This window comes from Oncorhynchus mykiss, chromosome 9 (assembly GCF_057628025.1).
Source record: "Oncorhynchus mykiss isolate SJ-2025 chromosome 9, ASM5762802v1, whole genome shotgun sequence".
Taxonomy (NCBI): domain Eukaryota; kingdom Metazoa; phylum Chordata; class Actinopteri; order Salmoniformes; family Salmonidae; genus Oncorhynchus; species Oncorhynchus mykiss.
The window spans coordinates 19,627,933-19,645,686 of NC_143030.1; the positions used below are offsets into that span (position 1 = coordinate 19,627,933).

Genomic DNA, 17,754 nt, shown 5'->3' on the forward strand with positions numbered 1-17,754 from the left:
CGAAAGAAAAGTAAATGACACTACGGGGAAGATACATTTAACATGCATCCACACAAACGAAATAATAACAAATATATACTTCAGTCGCTCGAAACCTCAAATCCCATATGTTCAGGCTCTGGTGCCTGATATGGTTGGACCACACACGTCAGTAATCCATGTAGCTCATCACATGTTAAACGCATAAATTGTTCAACTAAAGAAACAATATCATTAGGATATTTATTGATTTATTTTTCAATTTGCCCCGTGCGGTTTATCACCATTGCTACAAAAGCGACAGTCGCGCTCTCATCCAAAATCAGTCACCCTCTCAACATTGCGTTCTACGTCACGCGATGGGGATCCGCTAAACAACTTTTTCAGCCAATGAGAAAGTAGTCGAGCCTACCTGCCCACGCTCTTTTAACATTTCTAGGTATGTTTTGATATTTCTTTCATTCTGCACGGAGAACAGTGACCTAGAAGTGTGATTTGTTTATACGTTATTCGAGGTGAGTTTTGCTGGACAAGGTATGACATTCAAACGCATTGATAGAGAGAAATGCTTTTTTATCACTCGTTGAAATGCTGTTTATCACTCGTTTTATCACCGGTTGTGGTGGTGGTCGACAGACCGCTGTAAAGCGGGCTTGCACGGTATTCATTTGGCAACAATGCACAGCACTCGGCTAGGTTCTGCAAGTCCTTTATCTAGCTAACCTAGTGCTGTGGGATGAATGTGAATTTTGCTATTCTAAATAGCAGCCTACTGTAGGCTATTACAGTACTGTAAATCAATCAAAGATGATCTTTGGCTCAGTTATCTTTAGTTGTTTTGAAAGCAAGTAAGTAAATAATATATTAGTTCACAGTTGTCCAAAGCAAAGAGCCATGGTTCAATCCAAGACCTGGGTCCTGGCCCGTCACTTTGAAGGCTTCCCGGAGGACAGCAACTTTGAGCTGAAGCTGGAGCAGCAGCCAGAGCCTAAAGATGGAGGTAACAAACTAACACCTGTGGAGATGAGCTCATCACATGGACTTCGATCATCTGGACTAGTACTTGCACTGAGTACAAGATTCCTGTACCTGACTGAAGCCGATATGAGTGATGCCATACGTTGTTGTTTTGTCTGTTTCAGAGGTGCTTCTCGAGGCACTGTTTCTCAGTGTGGATCCATACATGAGGTAGGGGAGAAAAGACAAAGGGGACGGGGTTGGATTCCCCTAACATTTTCCATTCAGGTCATGTTTCATGTAATGTGATATCTATAAGGAAAACTATATGCTATTATTCACTGAACAGTTTTGACTTTGCTAAACCACAGTTCTTCAGTAGATTTCCTGACAGAAAACATCTCATCTGATGTGTTCTTCTGTGGTTGTTTCCAGACCGTTCAGCCGACTGCGTATGAAAGAGGGGGGAGTGATGATCGGAACTCAAGTGGCCAAGTAAGAAAAATAAACCGGTCCGCGTCCGAATGGCACCCTATTACCTACATAGTGCACTAGTGGGCCCTGGTCAAAAGCAGTGCACTATGTAGGGAATACGTTGCCATTTGGGATGCAGGCCTAAGTTAACTGCCTTTCATCTACCATGAGAGGACATGCATGCCTACCGTTTACTGGAAGAGAATGGGCCCTGCACCTGTTATTCATTTCTGAGGCAGTAGATTATCATTCGTGACTGCAGTTGTAAGAGAACAAATTGAATGCACTTGGCAGTGTACTCTGAGGTTCCGTTCCTGCCACAAGTGAATGGTTCAATGTGTTTTCACAGACAAAGTGTGTTATTGAGAGTGAGTCTGTCTGGATACGTACACAGAACCAAATGACTCTCCCCTGCATTCACTCTCTCCCCAGGGCTTTTTAAATGACTTCACTGAGTTTATTTCCTTGAATACTGTCATTAAAGTATCTTTTTGAATATGTGCAGATTGCTTCCATTGACATTTTCATATGTGTTCAAATTGGTCTCTAGATAAACCATTTAGGGTGAAGGTCGTAGTCCCAGATTAAACCTTCTCTGTGACTAGAAACACTTTCAATGGGAGATTGTTCATTAGGCATACTTTACGATCTGTGTCTTCTGACACAGACTTGTTATCAACACTCTTAAGTATGATCAACTACCCTAGTTAATTCAGTTTGTTTATTTGTTTGCGTGTGGTTTTCTAGGGTGATCCAGAGCAACAACTCAGCCTTCCCAATTGGGTGCCATGTGGTTGGTAGATGTGGCTGGAGGACACACACTGTGTCTGATGGGACAGGCCTGACACGCCTTCTGTCTGACTGGCCACAGGAGGTCCCCATGTCCCTGGCTCTGGGAGCCATCGGCATGCCTGGGTAAGGAATGGGGGACTTTCTGAGTGCCCGTGGCTTCTATTTTGGGGTAAAAGTCTCAGAAATCCCGGACCGAGGGCAACCGCACTCATCCAGAATGTCAGAACATTGTTAATGTGGGAGGCAACCCATCTGCCTAGGGAGAATAGTAAAAAAAAAACAAGAGTTACTATGGCATGAATCACCACTGGCCACAAAGTGTGTAACATTTATGTTTTCAGGTCAGAAGAAGGGCCTGGGTAAGGAGGGATTCTAACAGTTAATGTTTGAGCTAGTGTTGGAGAATTTGCAGCACAGCTGTTTCATGACAGATTAAATGTTGACCTCAAGTCTGCCAGGAAAAGCATCTGTATGTTTTTCTTTGAGTTTGATAAAACAAAGATTTGGGCCACAGATGTCTCCGGTCACCATTTCCGGTCCTGTTCCGCTGAACTCTAAACCGTTTGAATGAGTCACAATTCAGATGAGCATCCATCTGATGCTACTGCTTGTGTTTTTAAGGATCTAAAAAGCTTTATTTCGACGGTGAAGAATTATATATGGGAGAGGCGGGCAAGGATGAGAGAAAGTTTGAGGCGGGGATTGGCCTCACGACCATTGGGGTTGTACATGTGTGCTTTCTGATGGGAGTGTTCCCACTGGACCACACGGGTGACTCTTCTATGGTTAAACTTCTTATTAAAGAGCTCTCTCTCTGGTGCCCTGACTACTGGCTGACAGACCTTATGTGGTCTCCAGTGTTGTCTCCGCTGTTTGATCACTCTTTAAACAGTTTCAATATATGGAAACTCTTTGTCTGGGGGTTTGAGAATTTAAAAACATTTGAAAGACAATGGACTATAAAGTTGTATTTTATTCTATTCCCTTGTAATCTGATTGCAGGTTAACAGCCCTGTACGGTCTGGAGGAGGTGCTGGGGCTGCAGGCTGGAGACACCCTCCTGGTGAACGCTGCAGCTGGGGCCGTGGGCTCCACTGTCGGCCAGATCGCTAAGATCAAGGGCTGCAGGGTGGTGGGCTCCACCGGGTCTGACGCCAAGGTAAGAATGAAAAAGGGATTTGAATGAAAGACTGGGAGGCAAAAATGCAAAGTCTCTTTAATTGTCTTTATCCTTTGATTCAAAAAGGGGGCAGCACTTGATTAAGTTAAATTGTTTCATTTTCTTTTCCTGAACTTTTTTTGTTTATTCCTTTGTCTTTTTCTCTTTTCCGACACCAAGGTGGCCTTCCTCAAGGAGCTGGGCTTCGATGAGGCCTTCAACTACAAAACAGTCAGCTCTCTGGAGGAGGCCCTGAAGAGTGCCTCACCTGACGGATACCACTGCTTCTTTGAGAACGTAGGTAATATAGTAGTTATAAAGTATTTGGTTGTAGTAAAGTATTTCAATAACATTTTATTAAGTAGTTATATAATAATTCCCTCTGATACTTGTAATATTGTTAGATATGGCTGCTACTCTTTAGTTTTAAAGTGGTATTTCACTCTAGTTTTAATATCATTAGACAAATATACAGTGTCGGACGCTATCAGTGTTTTGTAATGGGTATTTCATCCTAACATATTTACCTGGATATAACTTACATTTTCCACATTTTCATAGGTGGGAGGCCCTTTCTCTAGTGTGGCCATCCCTCAGATGAAGGAGTTTGGAAGGATAGCCTTGTGCGGGGGCATCTCAACATACAATGACACCACTCCACAAACAGGTCTGTTCTCGCTCCCTTTTCATACAGAGATGCACATTTAAAGAACCCATTCAAATATACACAACTCTACATTGCATAACTCTGTAATTTGTGTTACTTTTATATGCTGTGAGTGTTGAGATTGTGCACTGACTGTGCTCATTTCAATATTCCACTAGAGGGCGCCGTTAGCCAGTATTACACTCAGAATGCTGTCGCCAGCTGAATGTTTCATTCAGTGGAGGCTGGTGGGGGAAGCTAGTGGCAGGCAGTCTCATTGTAATGGTCTGGAATAGAATAAATGGAACGGATCCATTTATGCCATTCCAGCCATTACAATGAGCCTGTCTTCCTATAGCTCCCCCCACCAGCCTCCCCTGGTTTCATTGCATAAAAATGAATGAAGAAGCATATTGGATCTTTGTTTTCCTTTGCCTATATTACACACTCTCTATAATCTCTTTCCTCATCTTTCACTTTCTCTCTCTTACTCTCAATATCTCTCATTTTCTCTCTCACTTTCTTTCACTTCTTTCTCTCTCTCTCGGACAGGCCCCTACCCCCACCTGACCATGATCTTTAAGCAGCTGAAGATGGAGGGCTTCCTGGTGGGCAGGTGGGAGCATAAGAACCAAGAGGCTCTGAGGAGACTGATGGCCTGGAAGAGGGAGGCATGTACAGTACTGGGGATAAAAACTAGCCTGAAATCCAGACGTGTTTTGTGCTAACATTACACTCCTTGTGCTCTGACATGTTTGGCTTATGACATGGAATACAAGGAGTGGAATGTTAGCACAAACAGACTGGTACCCAGGGTACATAAAAACTGTCTGAAGTTCAGAATCATGAAAATGCTGTATTGGGTAACAATTTCGCACGCCATGTTTTACATATTGTGTAGATGTCTTGTTAGCTGTACACCCTGTTATTTTAATAAGCCCTTCATCTCATTTCGAGCTATTCATATTTACAATATGAAATGTCTGTGACGATCAGAGACTATAGACCTGTTAATGTCGTGTTTTTATCCACAGGGGAAACTGCAGTGTTATGAGCATGTCACTGAAGGCTTTGAGAACATGCCTGCTGCCTTTATGGGAATGCTGCAGGGAGAAAACATTGGAAAAGCCATTGTTAAAGTTTAGATGGCTTCAATGGATACTCTATCATTGGATTAGAATTCAACCATGACGTTGCATTCTGGAATCATTTTTCTATAGTGCATTCGTAGCACAACCTTATTATACCTTCACATCATAGTCCGTCCTTGAATCCAAATGTTTACTTTGTATGAAGTATTAAAGTGTTTTTATGGCTTTTGTTGTCTGACTTCATTGTTTTACTCACAAATCAGAGTCAAATGAATTGATGGTGTTTCGTAGGCGACCTAGTAGTAATGGCAAGATGTGCATCGCCACACTACCAGACCTAGGTTTTTCTGTCTTATTGCAGGCTATAGCTCTAAAAATAACTCTGCTCATAATTAATGCTTCTCATCTCCTTGAAAGCAGGAAGAAAGGACTTTGTTCATTAGGTACCAAACGGCAGTAAAAAGGACTAAAACGGTAAGGGACTACCTGGAATTGTCCAGTAAGAAATGTTCCTTTTCCATTTGAAAACATTTACTACGGTGTGCCCTAATGAATGTGACCCAGGGCTTTGAAGCTCCTATGCTGTCATTGAGTGGATCCAAAACAATAGTGTAAGGTCTATCTCCCCTTAGTTGTCTACAACATCCCTTTGTTTGATATGAATGAGACGTCTTTATTTTTAGTTACTGATTTGAATTTCAGTAGAGTTCAGGTGACAAGATGTTCGTTTCTGTAGTAAGACAAACCTCAAGGTGAGAGCCTGTCATGTACATAACCATGGGAGGAAAGCATGATTCATACCAAAAATGTAATCTGATGGCAATATTACAATGTATTTGATTCATTCAGATCACTTTGGTCCATCAATCCACAGAATAAATTACTTTCTCATTTGATTTGAATGTTCAGTGCTATTACTTTCCCAGCTCCAATGCTATTTGACCCTGCTTCTTGACTCACAGGTTCTCTCAACCAATCCCCTGCTGGTTCTGTAGTAAACCAGGAATTTGTCAAGTCACCGTGATTTGTGGAATAAACTGTTGTACATGTTGCCTACACAATATGCAGCATTCATATAGTCAAACCAATTGTGGTCCCTTTTGATTCATTCCAGAATTTTTTTTGTTCAGGTATTCAATGCATTTGAATGACCCAAGTCTTGAGAAATAGCCTAATCTACACACAAAATATGAAAATGTATCATTTGCATTGCTTGAAGCACAATATTTCTATTGTCATCCCCGTCAAGCAGTTGGCTCGTGGATCGCCCACGAGGGGCAGGGCTTATGCGCGGCTTTTATAAACCCGGCAGCGTCACTTCACACACTGAAAGCCGCTTGCTGTCAAAGGAGCTTAGTATTGTGTTGTAACAGACCGCCAATAAACCACCATCAACATGATTATCGAAATTGAAGATAAGGTAAGACATATTTTTGCTTCGTGCATAGCTCTTTTGATTGATCATCCAACTCAGTTTGGTGGTTTTGAAGCGTTTATAATGTCATCGAATGTTCATTCCTAATATGCAACTAACTGGCTAGGTTTATCTGGACTAGGCAAACGTTTTCAATCTCCTCTAACTTTCTGGCTAAATCGCTACCGTCCCAGTTAGTGTTGTATTTTCGCTATTTAATGTGTAAATTCCAGATAACCTGGACTTTTAGTGGTTGTGTTGCATCATCATGGTTGCAATGTTTTTAGTGTCAGGCAGATGGAATCAGTCCCGGGCAGTGATGTGTATAAACCCTGGATTACTGTTATGTATTGGCCGTTAAGAGGTTTTGAAGCCACTGGTCGGCCATGTTGGCACTCCCCGGTAGGAACTCTTTCATAGGAATTAATGCAGTTCTACAGTATTTAAAGGACAACATGACAGGTATTTAAGTTGTTGTAAGGACAGTAACATTAGTAATCTGAAAACATACTTTAAGGAATGTATGTTTAGTTCAGATTATATAATTTGAAAGTATGCATTTAGGTGTGTGTGTAATAATATAATAATATGTGTCAAAAACAAATGTAGACATGATTAAATGCATTTCTATAGCTTCCTAAATATTTTTTACAATGTGAGGGCCAAGCTGGCGGTATGGTGGCTTCAACACAGTGCCCCGTGTCAATCATCGTGTGTGTGTGTGATAGTCTATCAAAGTCCTGTTCCAGCCTCAAACGGCTTAAGGTTGGCGCTTAACAAGGTCCTATAAACCACTGTCATGTTCATATCAACCAAAAAGTATTATATTCTTCTGATGCCAGACATTGTTGATGGCCAATAACATATTCTATGTTTGTCATTCTCATTGTGGCTGGACAATGTGTTCTGTAGGCTCTTCCTCACAGTTTTAATTAAAAATTAATTTTTAAAATTAATTAAATCTCTACTGTTCTGTAGGATTCCTTCTTCAGTGCCCTGAAGGAAGCAGGAGACAAGCTGGTGGTAGTAGACTTCACAGCCTCCTGGTGCGGCCCCTGCAAGAACATTGCGCCCTTCTTCAAAGTGAGTGGTCCAACACTCAACGTCTCTAGCTGAGCTGTACCATTACTCACGCGGGAAGGTTCTTCTGATTTAGTTTCTGATCTTGTTCTAGGGCCCGTATTCATAAAGCGTCTTAGACTTGGAGTGCTGAGCAAGGATCAGTTCTGCATTTTTACATCATAATCAATATGATTACAAGGACAGGGTGGATCTGTTACTAGATCAGCTCTCCCACTGAGATGCTTTATGAATACAGGCCCAGTTGTGCCTAGTCTAGTTAAGATGCACCCTGCTAGCTGTAGCTGTCAGATGGTCTCCTGTGAGAGGCCTCATGCCAAGTAGGGGGAATCTGAAGGGGTTGGTTGGTCTGAGCCTGAGATATTATGGAAGAAGAAAAAACAGTGCACAAACCCTATTCCCTACATGGTACACTATTTCTGACCAGGATCCACAGGGCTCTGGTCAAAAGTAGTATACTATGTAGGGAATAGGATGCCATTTAGGATGTAGCCTGTGTTGTGGTGGCCATGTCGTCTTGGCAACCGTCGAGGAAGCCTCCTAGGACTTGGAACATTGCGCTTATCAAGTGAAGAGCCCTTAATATAGACTGTAAACAGAATGCTAATGAACAATGCTGAGATGATCAGTCATACGCCCACTGGGGCAGAGCAGGGTTGTGAAGTAGGGCCTTGCCGTAAACTATTTCAAACAAAAAACTGGGTCAATACTCACATTACGTAGCATTCAAGTGGAGATGTGAATCAACCTATGGTGTGTGTCCTCCATCAATACCCCTTGTCTGGTATGTCTCTGGGTCAATAACAGACAGGTGCTGCTGTGTCTGACTCATCTGGTTAAGTTAATGGTTACAAAATTCCCAAGTGGAGGATTCTGGATTCCCCCCTCCCCTCCGGTTCCGGGAATCTTCTAACCAGGATTTCTGGAAAACCTGGGGATTTTGGGGAAGCTAATAGAATTTTGGAATCCTAGTTTAGCCAGCAGTACAATGCTAGGCCTGTTTTCCCATTGGGGCTGCCTTGCTGACCCTTGACGTTTAACCTGTGCGCTCTGCTCCTCTACAGGGGCTTTCGGAAAAACCAGAGAACAAGAATGTGGTTTTCCTCAAGGTGGACGTGGACGAGGCAGCGGTGAGTCAATTGTGTGTTCCACAACCATTGAACAACTGTTAATAGCTCTTGTTGAAAGTGCTTGAGCATTATGTACTGGAGGTTGAAGGGATTAATTGGGACGTTATCAGATTTTCTGTGAATTAGTACAAAACGTCCAGTTGGTGTATTTGAATACAGATAACTCTTTGTAAAGATGGATGGCTTGCCTAACATTGACTAGACCTCATGTATGTAGATCTATTGGGAAACACCACGAGGCTATCTCTTGAAGTACAAGACTCGAGAGAATACTTTGGTTAGGAAAGTGGGGTCAGTAGACGAGCCGGCTGTCTGGCTGGCCGGCAGTTTTCAGGTGAAAGGTTACTATCCAATTGTGACTTTGTTGCGTTGAGCTGGGGTTGCTGTGGCTACGGGAAGTGGCTTTGCGTGTTTTTGTACAGTCCAGACACTGGGTTGAACCCATGAGTCAGTCATCTCAGCTGTCTGTGTTGGGTCATATAGTATGTAGACTACTGTGTGGCTGGGTGTACGGAGGGGGGTTCCAAAACCTGCTTTTCCCTTGTATATTATTACAGAAGGCTTGAGGCGATTTGCCCAGTCAGTTAGGACAAACCTGTCCTGCAGAACTAAGGCGTTCCTTACTGGGTGATACTCAACCACATCAATGTGCTTTTAATAGAGGGAGCCTGTTTATTTACACTACTATTGTACCTTTTTAGCAGGGCTTCTGATAGCCATAAAAATAAACGTACAACAGGGATTTGAGAGGTATGGGAGATGCAGTAGAGGAATGCTGAGGCAGAGGGCACGTAGTCAGGACGACTGGCTACTATTCTGAACTGTGAGTGGCGATCTTTCTGGCGCCCAGACCTGATGAAGCATCAGCCAAGTGTCTGCTACACAGAGTGGAAGAGAAGTCCAGTAGCTACAAGATCATCAGCAGACTCCGTCACCGTTATCTACCATCCTCTGACCCATCTCTCTCCGCTCAAGCCAGGAACTGACCCTCTCCATCTTCAAGAGGATGCAGCGATCAAAGACTTGGCCTCTATTGGTTGATCTGTCATGATATATTGCTTGTTTGGTCTACGTTTTAATCACCCTTCACTCTGCCTCCTCCTATAGGATGTGGCCAAACACTGTGACATCAAATGCATGCCGACGTTCCATTTCTACAAGAATGAGAAAAAGGTGGGTATTTTCTTGTCTTTTCCTTTTTTATAAATAATAAAAGGAGTAACACTTAACTGATGGTCGCTTTAGTTGATTTCCCTCTCGGGGTAAAGACTGTATTATATTTAGTATAACAGTCGGCTGTACCGCTGAACTAGCCTGTTTTTGCATGTAATTGTGGGACATGAAAGTGATATTAGAATTCCCTGTGGTGTCGTTCCCAGGTGGATGATTTCTCTGGGTCCAACGAAGCCAAACTGGAGGAGAAGGTCAACACTCTGAGGTCATGAGGAAGAGGCTGACACGCACATCTGCACTGACGCTGTACAAACGCCACTACCAACCAACTGTCTTTAGACCGAACTCCCCCTTGAAGGAATAATTCCGCTATAGTCCCAATTCCCTCTCAAAGGACAGATTCCACCATATGTACAACAAAACATTGTTTTAATTCAATTATTTTTAAAATTGTTATTAAATGTTAATACCAAACCATGCCTCTAAATCCTCCAGTGTATTAGTCGTTCTTATTCAGGTCAGGAGTTTATCTCCATTTTTAAAAAGGACCATCATATTTTAATGTATTTTTATATATTAGAGCAATGCTGTTGGGATTTTGAATGTTCTGTCGAAGTGGGTGGATTCAATAAATTAAGATGAATGCTGACGTCTGGTATGAGTTCCCTAAATCTTTTTTTTGTACTAGGGTTGCACTACTCTCCATGGCGCAGTAGTCAACTGTATATTTAACTTTCTAGACTAGAATTGAGCATCCCATTTGCATGTTGTGTTTTATAGCCTAATATTTATCTAGATTTGTTAGGTACGAAAATATAGCTTAAATGTGTAGTCTAAGATGCTATACATTCTAAAGCATCATGTAGTAACTACAGTAAAGGGAGAGTGCTTTAAGGCCTAGATTCAGATCAAGCGATAGCCGACACCTGCATAGCTGGCGTCTGAGGTGTAACTGCATTGGAGCCGTCTTAGTTCTTGTCACGACGCCACACCCATCCCAGTCGTGTTAGACTTTCAGAATGAAAAACCGTAGACTATATAGAAATTATGCACATAGTAAGTGAAATTAGGATTTATCATCTTCATTGAGGTGTAAATTAGCCTACATCTCACATTGCAGTGTTTGAATTTGTAAACAAGGCTGCATTTGGATTTCACTTAATGTGACGCTGTGCAGCCAATGGCAATGTCCCCATTAGGTATAATGCCAGGAACCTCATGTGGATTTTGCAGCTCTAATGCAGTTCCACCTCCATGCCAAAACAACCTCTATGCAGATCTGCTTGAATAGAGCCCTAAGACACAATCTAAAGCAACATCCATCTTAAAGCACCATGAATATTTTATTTAACCTAGTACATTGACAGAACAGATCCTAATTTACAGCAATGACCTAGGGGATGATCAAGGCACTGCCTTGCTGTAAATTAGGATCTGTTCTGTCAACTTACTGGGTTAAATAAAATATTCATAGTGCTTTAAGAAGATGGGGATGATTAGGTGACAACAATGGTATATGAGCCAGACTGGGAATTTAAGCAGGACACCAGAGTTAACACCCCTACTCTTACAATAAGTGCCATGGGATCTTTAATGACCTCAGAGTCTGGACACAATTTTAACATCCCATCCAAAAGACAGCACCCTACACAAGGCAATGTCCTCAATCACTGTGATATTTTTTTAGACCGGAGGAAAGGGTTCCTCCTTCTGGCCCTCCAACACCACTTCCAGCAGCATCTGGTCTCCCATCCAGGGACCAACCATGATCAACCTTGCTTAGCTTCAAAAGCAAGCCAGCAGTGGGTTGCAGGGTGGTACGCTGCTGGTACACTGATTCTAGGGAACTACAGTAAAGGCATGGAGAGACCCACTGCCGGCATCTGACATGCTTTAGCGTCACAACACCCAACAGCAGAGATGAGGTACTAGTGGCGTTCCAGCCCAACTACAATGCAGACGCCTGCCAGATCTCGCAAACACTTAGGTGTTTAACATATCAGCTAATCATACGATATAGCAATCTGATGCCATTCACTTGCTCACATAGGCTTGGCTCTGAAAAACATTGAGGAAGATACAGTTGGAGTGAATGGAACCGATTCAGTTGTATTTTATGCTTTAATAAAAACGTGAGGATAGTTTACACATATACATTGGACAATCACATCGTTTTTACACATCATACCAGTATAGCAGCATATTTAATACTGTTCATTTTCTATATGAAAAAAATACAGCTTTATTTTACAAAATGTATCTGTTTTTGTTTCCCTGGGAGGGATGGGGGACAGAATTCATGGTTTACATTTATGAAATAATTACACAAAATTCCCTTCACGGAGAGCGAAATCTTCTTTCACGTTGAAATGTCTTAAATATTAAAATATCCAGTTTTCCTTTTCCTGTAAAGTTGAGAGAAAATGAAAAAGACTATTAGACTAAATCATTTGTCATTTTCAAAACCTTTTATTTATGGCTTGATATTTGAAATGTAGAAAACATTGCCATTAGTCCCGGAGTTATAAACTACTCGGTGCCTGCCTGTTTTCATCTGACTGTTGGGGTTTGAACAAGCCCAGTTGGCTGTTTTCCCAGTGAGAGAGCAGGTGAAAAAAAAGTGGCATCACAATGGATGGATAGCCCTGCAGTGTGGCTCATAGCCAAATGGTTTTCTGTCCAATCCGAAGTGAGAGAGAGGTTTTCTCATTCAGTTATATCTGTCAGCCTTGAGTTTAGCAGTACATTGGAATTAGAGTTTTCACCTGGAAAAACAATTTCTGACATTATCTTTACCTAGATGTTCAGTCAGATTAGCTTTCTCTGGTAGAGTGGCACCTCAGCCAGATACTGTACATCTTCCCATTTAATCAGATACAGAGCATTCGGAAAGTATTCAGACCCTTTAACCTTTTCCACATTTTGTTATGTACAGCCTTATTCTAAAATGTATTCAATTGTTATTTCCCCTCATCAATCTACACACAATACCCTATAATGACAAAATAAAAAAGACATGTTTTTTACACATTTTTGCACATATATATATATATATATATATATATATATATATATAAAAAACTGAAATATCACATTTACATAAGTATTCAGACCCTTTACTCAGTACTTTGTTGAAGCACCTTTGGCAGCGGTTACAGCCTTTAGTCTTCTTGGGTATGACACTACAAGTTTGGCACACCTGTATTAGTGTAGTTTCTCCCATTCTTCTCTGCAGATCCTCTCAAGCTCTGTCAGGTTGGTTGAAACATTGCTACACAGCTATCTCTAGATATGTTTGATCGGGTTCAAGTCTGAGCTCTGGCTGGGCCACTCAAGGACATTTAGAGACTTGTCCCGAAGCCACTCCTGCATTGTCTTGCCTGTGTGCTTAGGGTCATTGTCCTGTTGGAATGTTAACCTTCGCTCATGTCTGAGGTCATGAGTGCTCTGGAGCAGGTTTTCATAAAGGATCTCTCTGTACTCTGCTCCGTTTTATCTTTCCCTCGATCCTGACTTGTCTCCCAGTCCCTGCCACTGAAAAACATCCCCACAGCATGATGCTGCCACCACCATGTTTCACCATAGGGATGGTGCCAGGTTTCCTCTAGAAGTGACGCTTGGAATTCAGGCCAAAGAGTTCAATCTTGTTTTCATCAGACCAGAGAATCTTGTTTCTAATGGACTGAGTCCTTTAGGTGTCTTTTGGCAAACTCCAAGCGGGCTGTCACGTGCCTTTTACTCAGGAGTGGCTTAAAGGCCTGATTGGTGGAGTTCTGCAGAGATGGTTGTCCTTCTGGAAGGTTCTCCCATTTGCACAGAGGAACTCTGGAGCTCTATCAGAGTGACCATCGGGTTCTTGGTCACCTCCCTGATCAAGGCTCTTCTCCCCCGATTGCTCAGTTTGGTCGGACGGTCAGCTCTAAGAAGAGTCTTGGTGATTCCAGACTTCTTCAATTTAATAATGATGGAGGCCACTGTGTTCTTGGGAACCTTCAATGCTGCAGAAATGTTTTGTTACCCTTCCCTATATCGGTGCCTCAACACAATTTTGTCTCAGAGCTCTACCGACAATTCCTTCGACCTCATGACTTGGTGTTTTCTCTTACATGTACTGTCAACTGTGGGACCTTACTGTATATAGGCAGATGTGTGCCTTTCCAAATTATGTAAAATCAACTTAATTTACGACAGGTGGACTCCAATCAAGTTGTAAAAACATCTCAAAGATGATCAATGGAAACAGGATGCACCTGAGCTCAATTCCGTCTCTCATAGCAAAGGGTCTGAATACTTGTGTAAATAAGGTTCTGTTTTTTATTTGTATGAAATTTGCTAAAAAAATCTTAAAACCTGTTTCCGCTTCGTCATTATAGGTTATTGTCATTATAGGTTGTTAATGAGGATTTTTATTTTATTAAATCCATTTTAGAATAAGGCTGTAAAGTATCAAAATGTGAAAAAAATGGAAGAGGTCTGAATACTTTCAGAATGCACCGTATGTGCCCAGTTAGTACTGAACCTCTCTGTCCAGCCATACCTTGGCCCAACTCCAACAGACAGAGAGGGAGAGCTAAGTTGAGACACAGACCTAGGTTCAAATACGACATGAAACCTTACAACATACTTTGAGTGTCTGCTCTAGCCTGCCAATAGTGCCATGGGCTGGTTTGCAGTTTTGGGACTATTCTATTGGTTGATTATGCCAGGCATGCTCAATCAAGCACTGCCGGTAAAGTATTTTCAATTATTTCAAATATTGTTTGTGCCTAGGTCTGGTGAGTGTGCCTCACATTACAGAGAGATTGTGTAGTAGGTCACTTTGTATTGCTGTACTAGGGTTTCTTTCAAATGATGACACAGACACAAACTAGGCCTCATTCAGGATAAGGGGAAGAGAGGAGAGATAATGATTTCCTTATGAGCATTATTAATGTTATGATTTGCCATTCCTGACTAGAGATGTTCCTGACATATTTTGATCTGTGTGTGATCAAGCAGATCGGTCTGTGCGGTCTGGTAGTACCTGGTGGTCTGGTAGTACAGAGTGGTCTGGTATTACCTGGTGGTCTGGTAGTACAGAGTGGTCTGGTAGTACAGAGTGGTCTGGTAGTACCTGGTGTTCTGGTAGTACAGAGTGGTCTGGTAGTACAGAGTGGTCTGGTAGTACAGAGTGGTCTGGTAGTGTAGAGTGGTCTGGTAGTACAGAGTGGTCTGGTAGTACAGAGTGGTCTGGTAGTACAGAGTGGTCTGGTAGTACAGAGTGGTCTGGTAGTGTAGAGTGGTCTGGTAGTACCTGGTGGTCTGGTAGTAAAGAGTGGTCTGGTAGTAAAGAGTGGTCTGGTAGTACAGAGTGGTCTGGTAGTACAGAGTGGTCTGGTAGTACAGAGTGGTCTGGTAGTACAGAGTGGTCTGGTAGTACCTGGTGGTCTGGTAGTGTAGAGTGGTCTGGTAGTGTAGAGTGGTCTGGTAGTACCTGGTGGTCTGGTAGTAAAGAGTGGTCTGGTAGTACCTGGTGGTCTGGTAGTACTGGTTGGTCTGGTAGTGTGTATGTGTGTGTGTGTGTGTGTGTGTGTGTGTGTGTGTGTGTGTGTGTGTGTGTGTGTGTGTGTGTGTGTGTGTGTGTGTGTGTGTGTGGTTTGTCACCTAGAGCAGTCGTGCCCGCTCCACCCTAGACTGCAGTGACACCTGTTAGGCCTGATGCACCTCCCACCATTCAGACAGGATGACGAGCACACCGCTGTGAAAACACACACTGTCAATAAAACCTTAAACCATTCAACACATATATATATATGTACACACACACACCACACACACACTCTATCGGCTTTGCATGCACCTGACCAAGAACTATCCTAAGGCTGAGGCAGTTATTGCCTTTGACCAGGAGAGCAACTTTGGTTTTAGAAGTGGTTGGGACGTAATTATATTTTTACTCCAGACAGCCTACCCGACCGCTCGGAGGTGTCCGCATGGTCCTAAAGCACACTGTTGCCTCCTTTTGTATCACTTTCCAATTATAAAACTGGGTGGGGACAAATGCAATTTCAGAACGTGAAAGTAGCGCCCCTGCCTTTGACTAAATGAGTAACAGGGAGAAGGTGTGGACACACACCCACACTTTCAGTAAGGGTCAGAATCTCATCTACAGGACTTCCTCATAATAGCAGATGTTTCCTGGTAGAACCCTTGGTTACTCAGGCGAACTTCTGGGCAGAATAACTTGGTCTCACCCTTTTTCTAGGGAAACACTATCAAAACGGTGTTTTCCACATCCATATTCTCCTGAAATGCAGACAAACATTTAGTTCAAACAGGACATGATTGAACAGAAAAAGAGAAGGTAGTGGCTTTGTTTCAGTATTACTGAGTCAACAAATGACCTCATCATGTCTGAGAGAACAAAAGCACACTGACATACTGTACAGTAGACATCATGTTGTCGCCACGCACTGACGAGGCCCTTCTAACTGCCCTTCGGGGATTAATAAAGTTGTATGGAATTGAATTGAACGGTATGCCTAACAATCCAAGAGGTAGTCTGTCTATAGGAAAGGGTCATGTTTCAGTCCATGCTTCTACGAAGATAGTAGTGGTTGCTTTGGACTTTGGACTTGCCTGTCACTGCAAGCGCTCGGTTGTCACAGACGTGCATTACTACGGCAACAGTAGTCTACAGTATGACGCACGCTGACACAGGAATGGATGGATAAGTACCTCGGATCATTCATTCTCTCCCTGATGTCACTTAAAATTGCCCCTTCACTCCTGTCCATATGTGGCTCAATTCAGGAAACTAGGCAGATGTCACAAGTCACGACTTCACAGGAGAGCCAGTTGAACATCATTCTTTTTTTCAAAATGCGTTTTTTTGGCAGAAATGCCTTCTGGAACATGTGAACTTTCATGTGCCTTAATAACAAACGTTTATGCCATCTGTAAATACAAATAAAGTTGTTAAATTATGAGCCTATTTGGTTTAGCCAAAGAGAAAGACAAGAAACTTCCCACTAGCCATGATTGGCTGAGATAATGAGTGGGCTGGACTTGCCGAGAGACGATTTTCAGATTGTTCTGTGGTGTAGCATCTTGGGTCTATAAAATGAGCTGCTCGTTATGCGTAGATAATCCTTTCTACTGCAGTGTGTTTCTGAAATATAACGTTAGCATGGAGAACTGCAAATGTGTTGCTACTGCTCTCAATAACATTGCTGCCCTGAATTTATCAGGCGCTATTGACAAAGGTCAGTGGGAGTAACGGGCTGCAATGTCTTCTGATTTTGTTGTTATTCTTGGTTTTACAGCTTCAATGGTCTGGAGTCTGACAAATCATCACCAGCCTAGAACACAATACTGTATTCATTCTAAGCAGCTACATCCTAACTATGAGGTGTGGGGGGAAAAAACTCCTATTACTTCTTTTAAGAAAAAGTGTTTTAGGAAAACTCAAAGTTATCTGGTAACTGAAGTCGTTTTGGGACAGCTCACAGTAAGATAACTTCCTAAAATATCTGCAGCTTCATTTTTTAAATCCTATTTCCAAAGCTTTGTTTAATACTTTTTGCTTCACTGCTTTCATCAGTGACAACCTGGTGACGTCCCTATCTCCCATCTCCCTAGAGGCCACACGATAATATGTTCCTTACAAAAGTCCTATTCAACATTCCACACAAGCTAAGGCCCCTACTGTAGGTAAGTATGCTTATATTGTAGTCACAAAGTGGAAACCCGCTCAGGAGGTAATACATTAAGGATACATCTGTGTCTCACATCAATGAGCTCCTCACACACACACACTGAACCACACACACACTCACTCACCACTGTGAAACAAACAAAAACACACACACACTCCTCAC

The 17,754-nt window shown here is 42.4% G+C and overlaps 3 protein-coding genes across 7 annotated transcripts in view; 2 read left to right on the forward strand and 1 right to left on the reverse strand.

Moving 5' to 3' along the window:
• Window positions 1–298: 298 nt before the first annotated feature.
• Window positions 299–5,323, forward strand: LOC110531621 (prostaglandin reductase 1). 3 transcript variants are annotated; one of them, XM_021614921.3, is made up of 10 exons: window positions 299–494; window positions 848–979; window positions 1,122–1,167; window positions 1,372–1,431; window positions 2,158–2,325; window positions 3,205–3,361; window positions 3,542–3,658; window positions 3,923–4,028; window positions 4,560–4,678; window positions 5,042–5,323. In XM_021614921.3, exons 2-10 carry the CDS (start codon window positions 874–876, stop codon window positions 5,150–5,152), a joined length of 990 nt encoding a protein of 329 aa, XP_021470596.1. In that variant the 5' UTR covers window positions 299–494; window positions 848–873; the 3' UTR covers window positions 5,153–5,323. The 3 variants fall into 3 exon arrangements, with proteins under 3 accessions (XP_021470596.1, XP_021470598.1, XP_021470597.1); XM_021614923.3 differs by having other exon boundaries at window positions 303–418; XM_021614922.3 differs by having other exon boundaries at window positions 349–494; window positions 855–979.
• Window positions 5,324–6,425: 1,102 nt separating this feature from the next.
• Window positions 6,426–10,544, forward strand: LOC110531622 (thioredoxin). The gene is made up of 5 exons (XM_021614924.3): window positions 6,426–6,518; window positions 7,491–7,595; window positions 8,657–8,722; window positions 9,830–9,895; window positions 10,102–10,544. The coding sequence occupies exons 1-5, from the start codon at window positions 6,495–6,497 to the stop codon at window positions 10,165–10,167; spliced, it is 327 nt and encodes a 108-aa protein (XP_021470599.2). The 5' UTR covers window positions 6,426–6,494; the 3' UTR covers window positions 10,168–10,544.
• A 1,458-nt stretch (window positions 10,545–12,002) lies between these two features.
• LOC110532940 (sushi, von Willebrand factor type A, EGF and pentraxin domain-containing protein 1) overlaps window positions 12,003–17,754 on the reverse strand; it is a 155,842-nt gene continuing 150,090 nt past the window's right edge. For all 3 annotated transcript variants that reach the window (XM_036987453.2, XM_036987454.2, XM_090183690.1), the window contains 2 exons: window positions 15,539–15,632; window positions 12,003–12,300 (listed from right to left, as the gene is read on the reverse strand). In XM_036987453.2, the coding sequence (XP_036843348.2) occupies window positions 12,270–12,300; window positions 15,539–15,632 (125 nt within the window). In that variant the 3' untranslated portion in view covers window positions 12,003–12,269. The remainder of the gene's footprint in view (window positions 12,301–15,538; window positions 15,633–17,754) is intronic.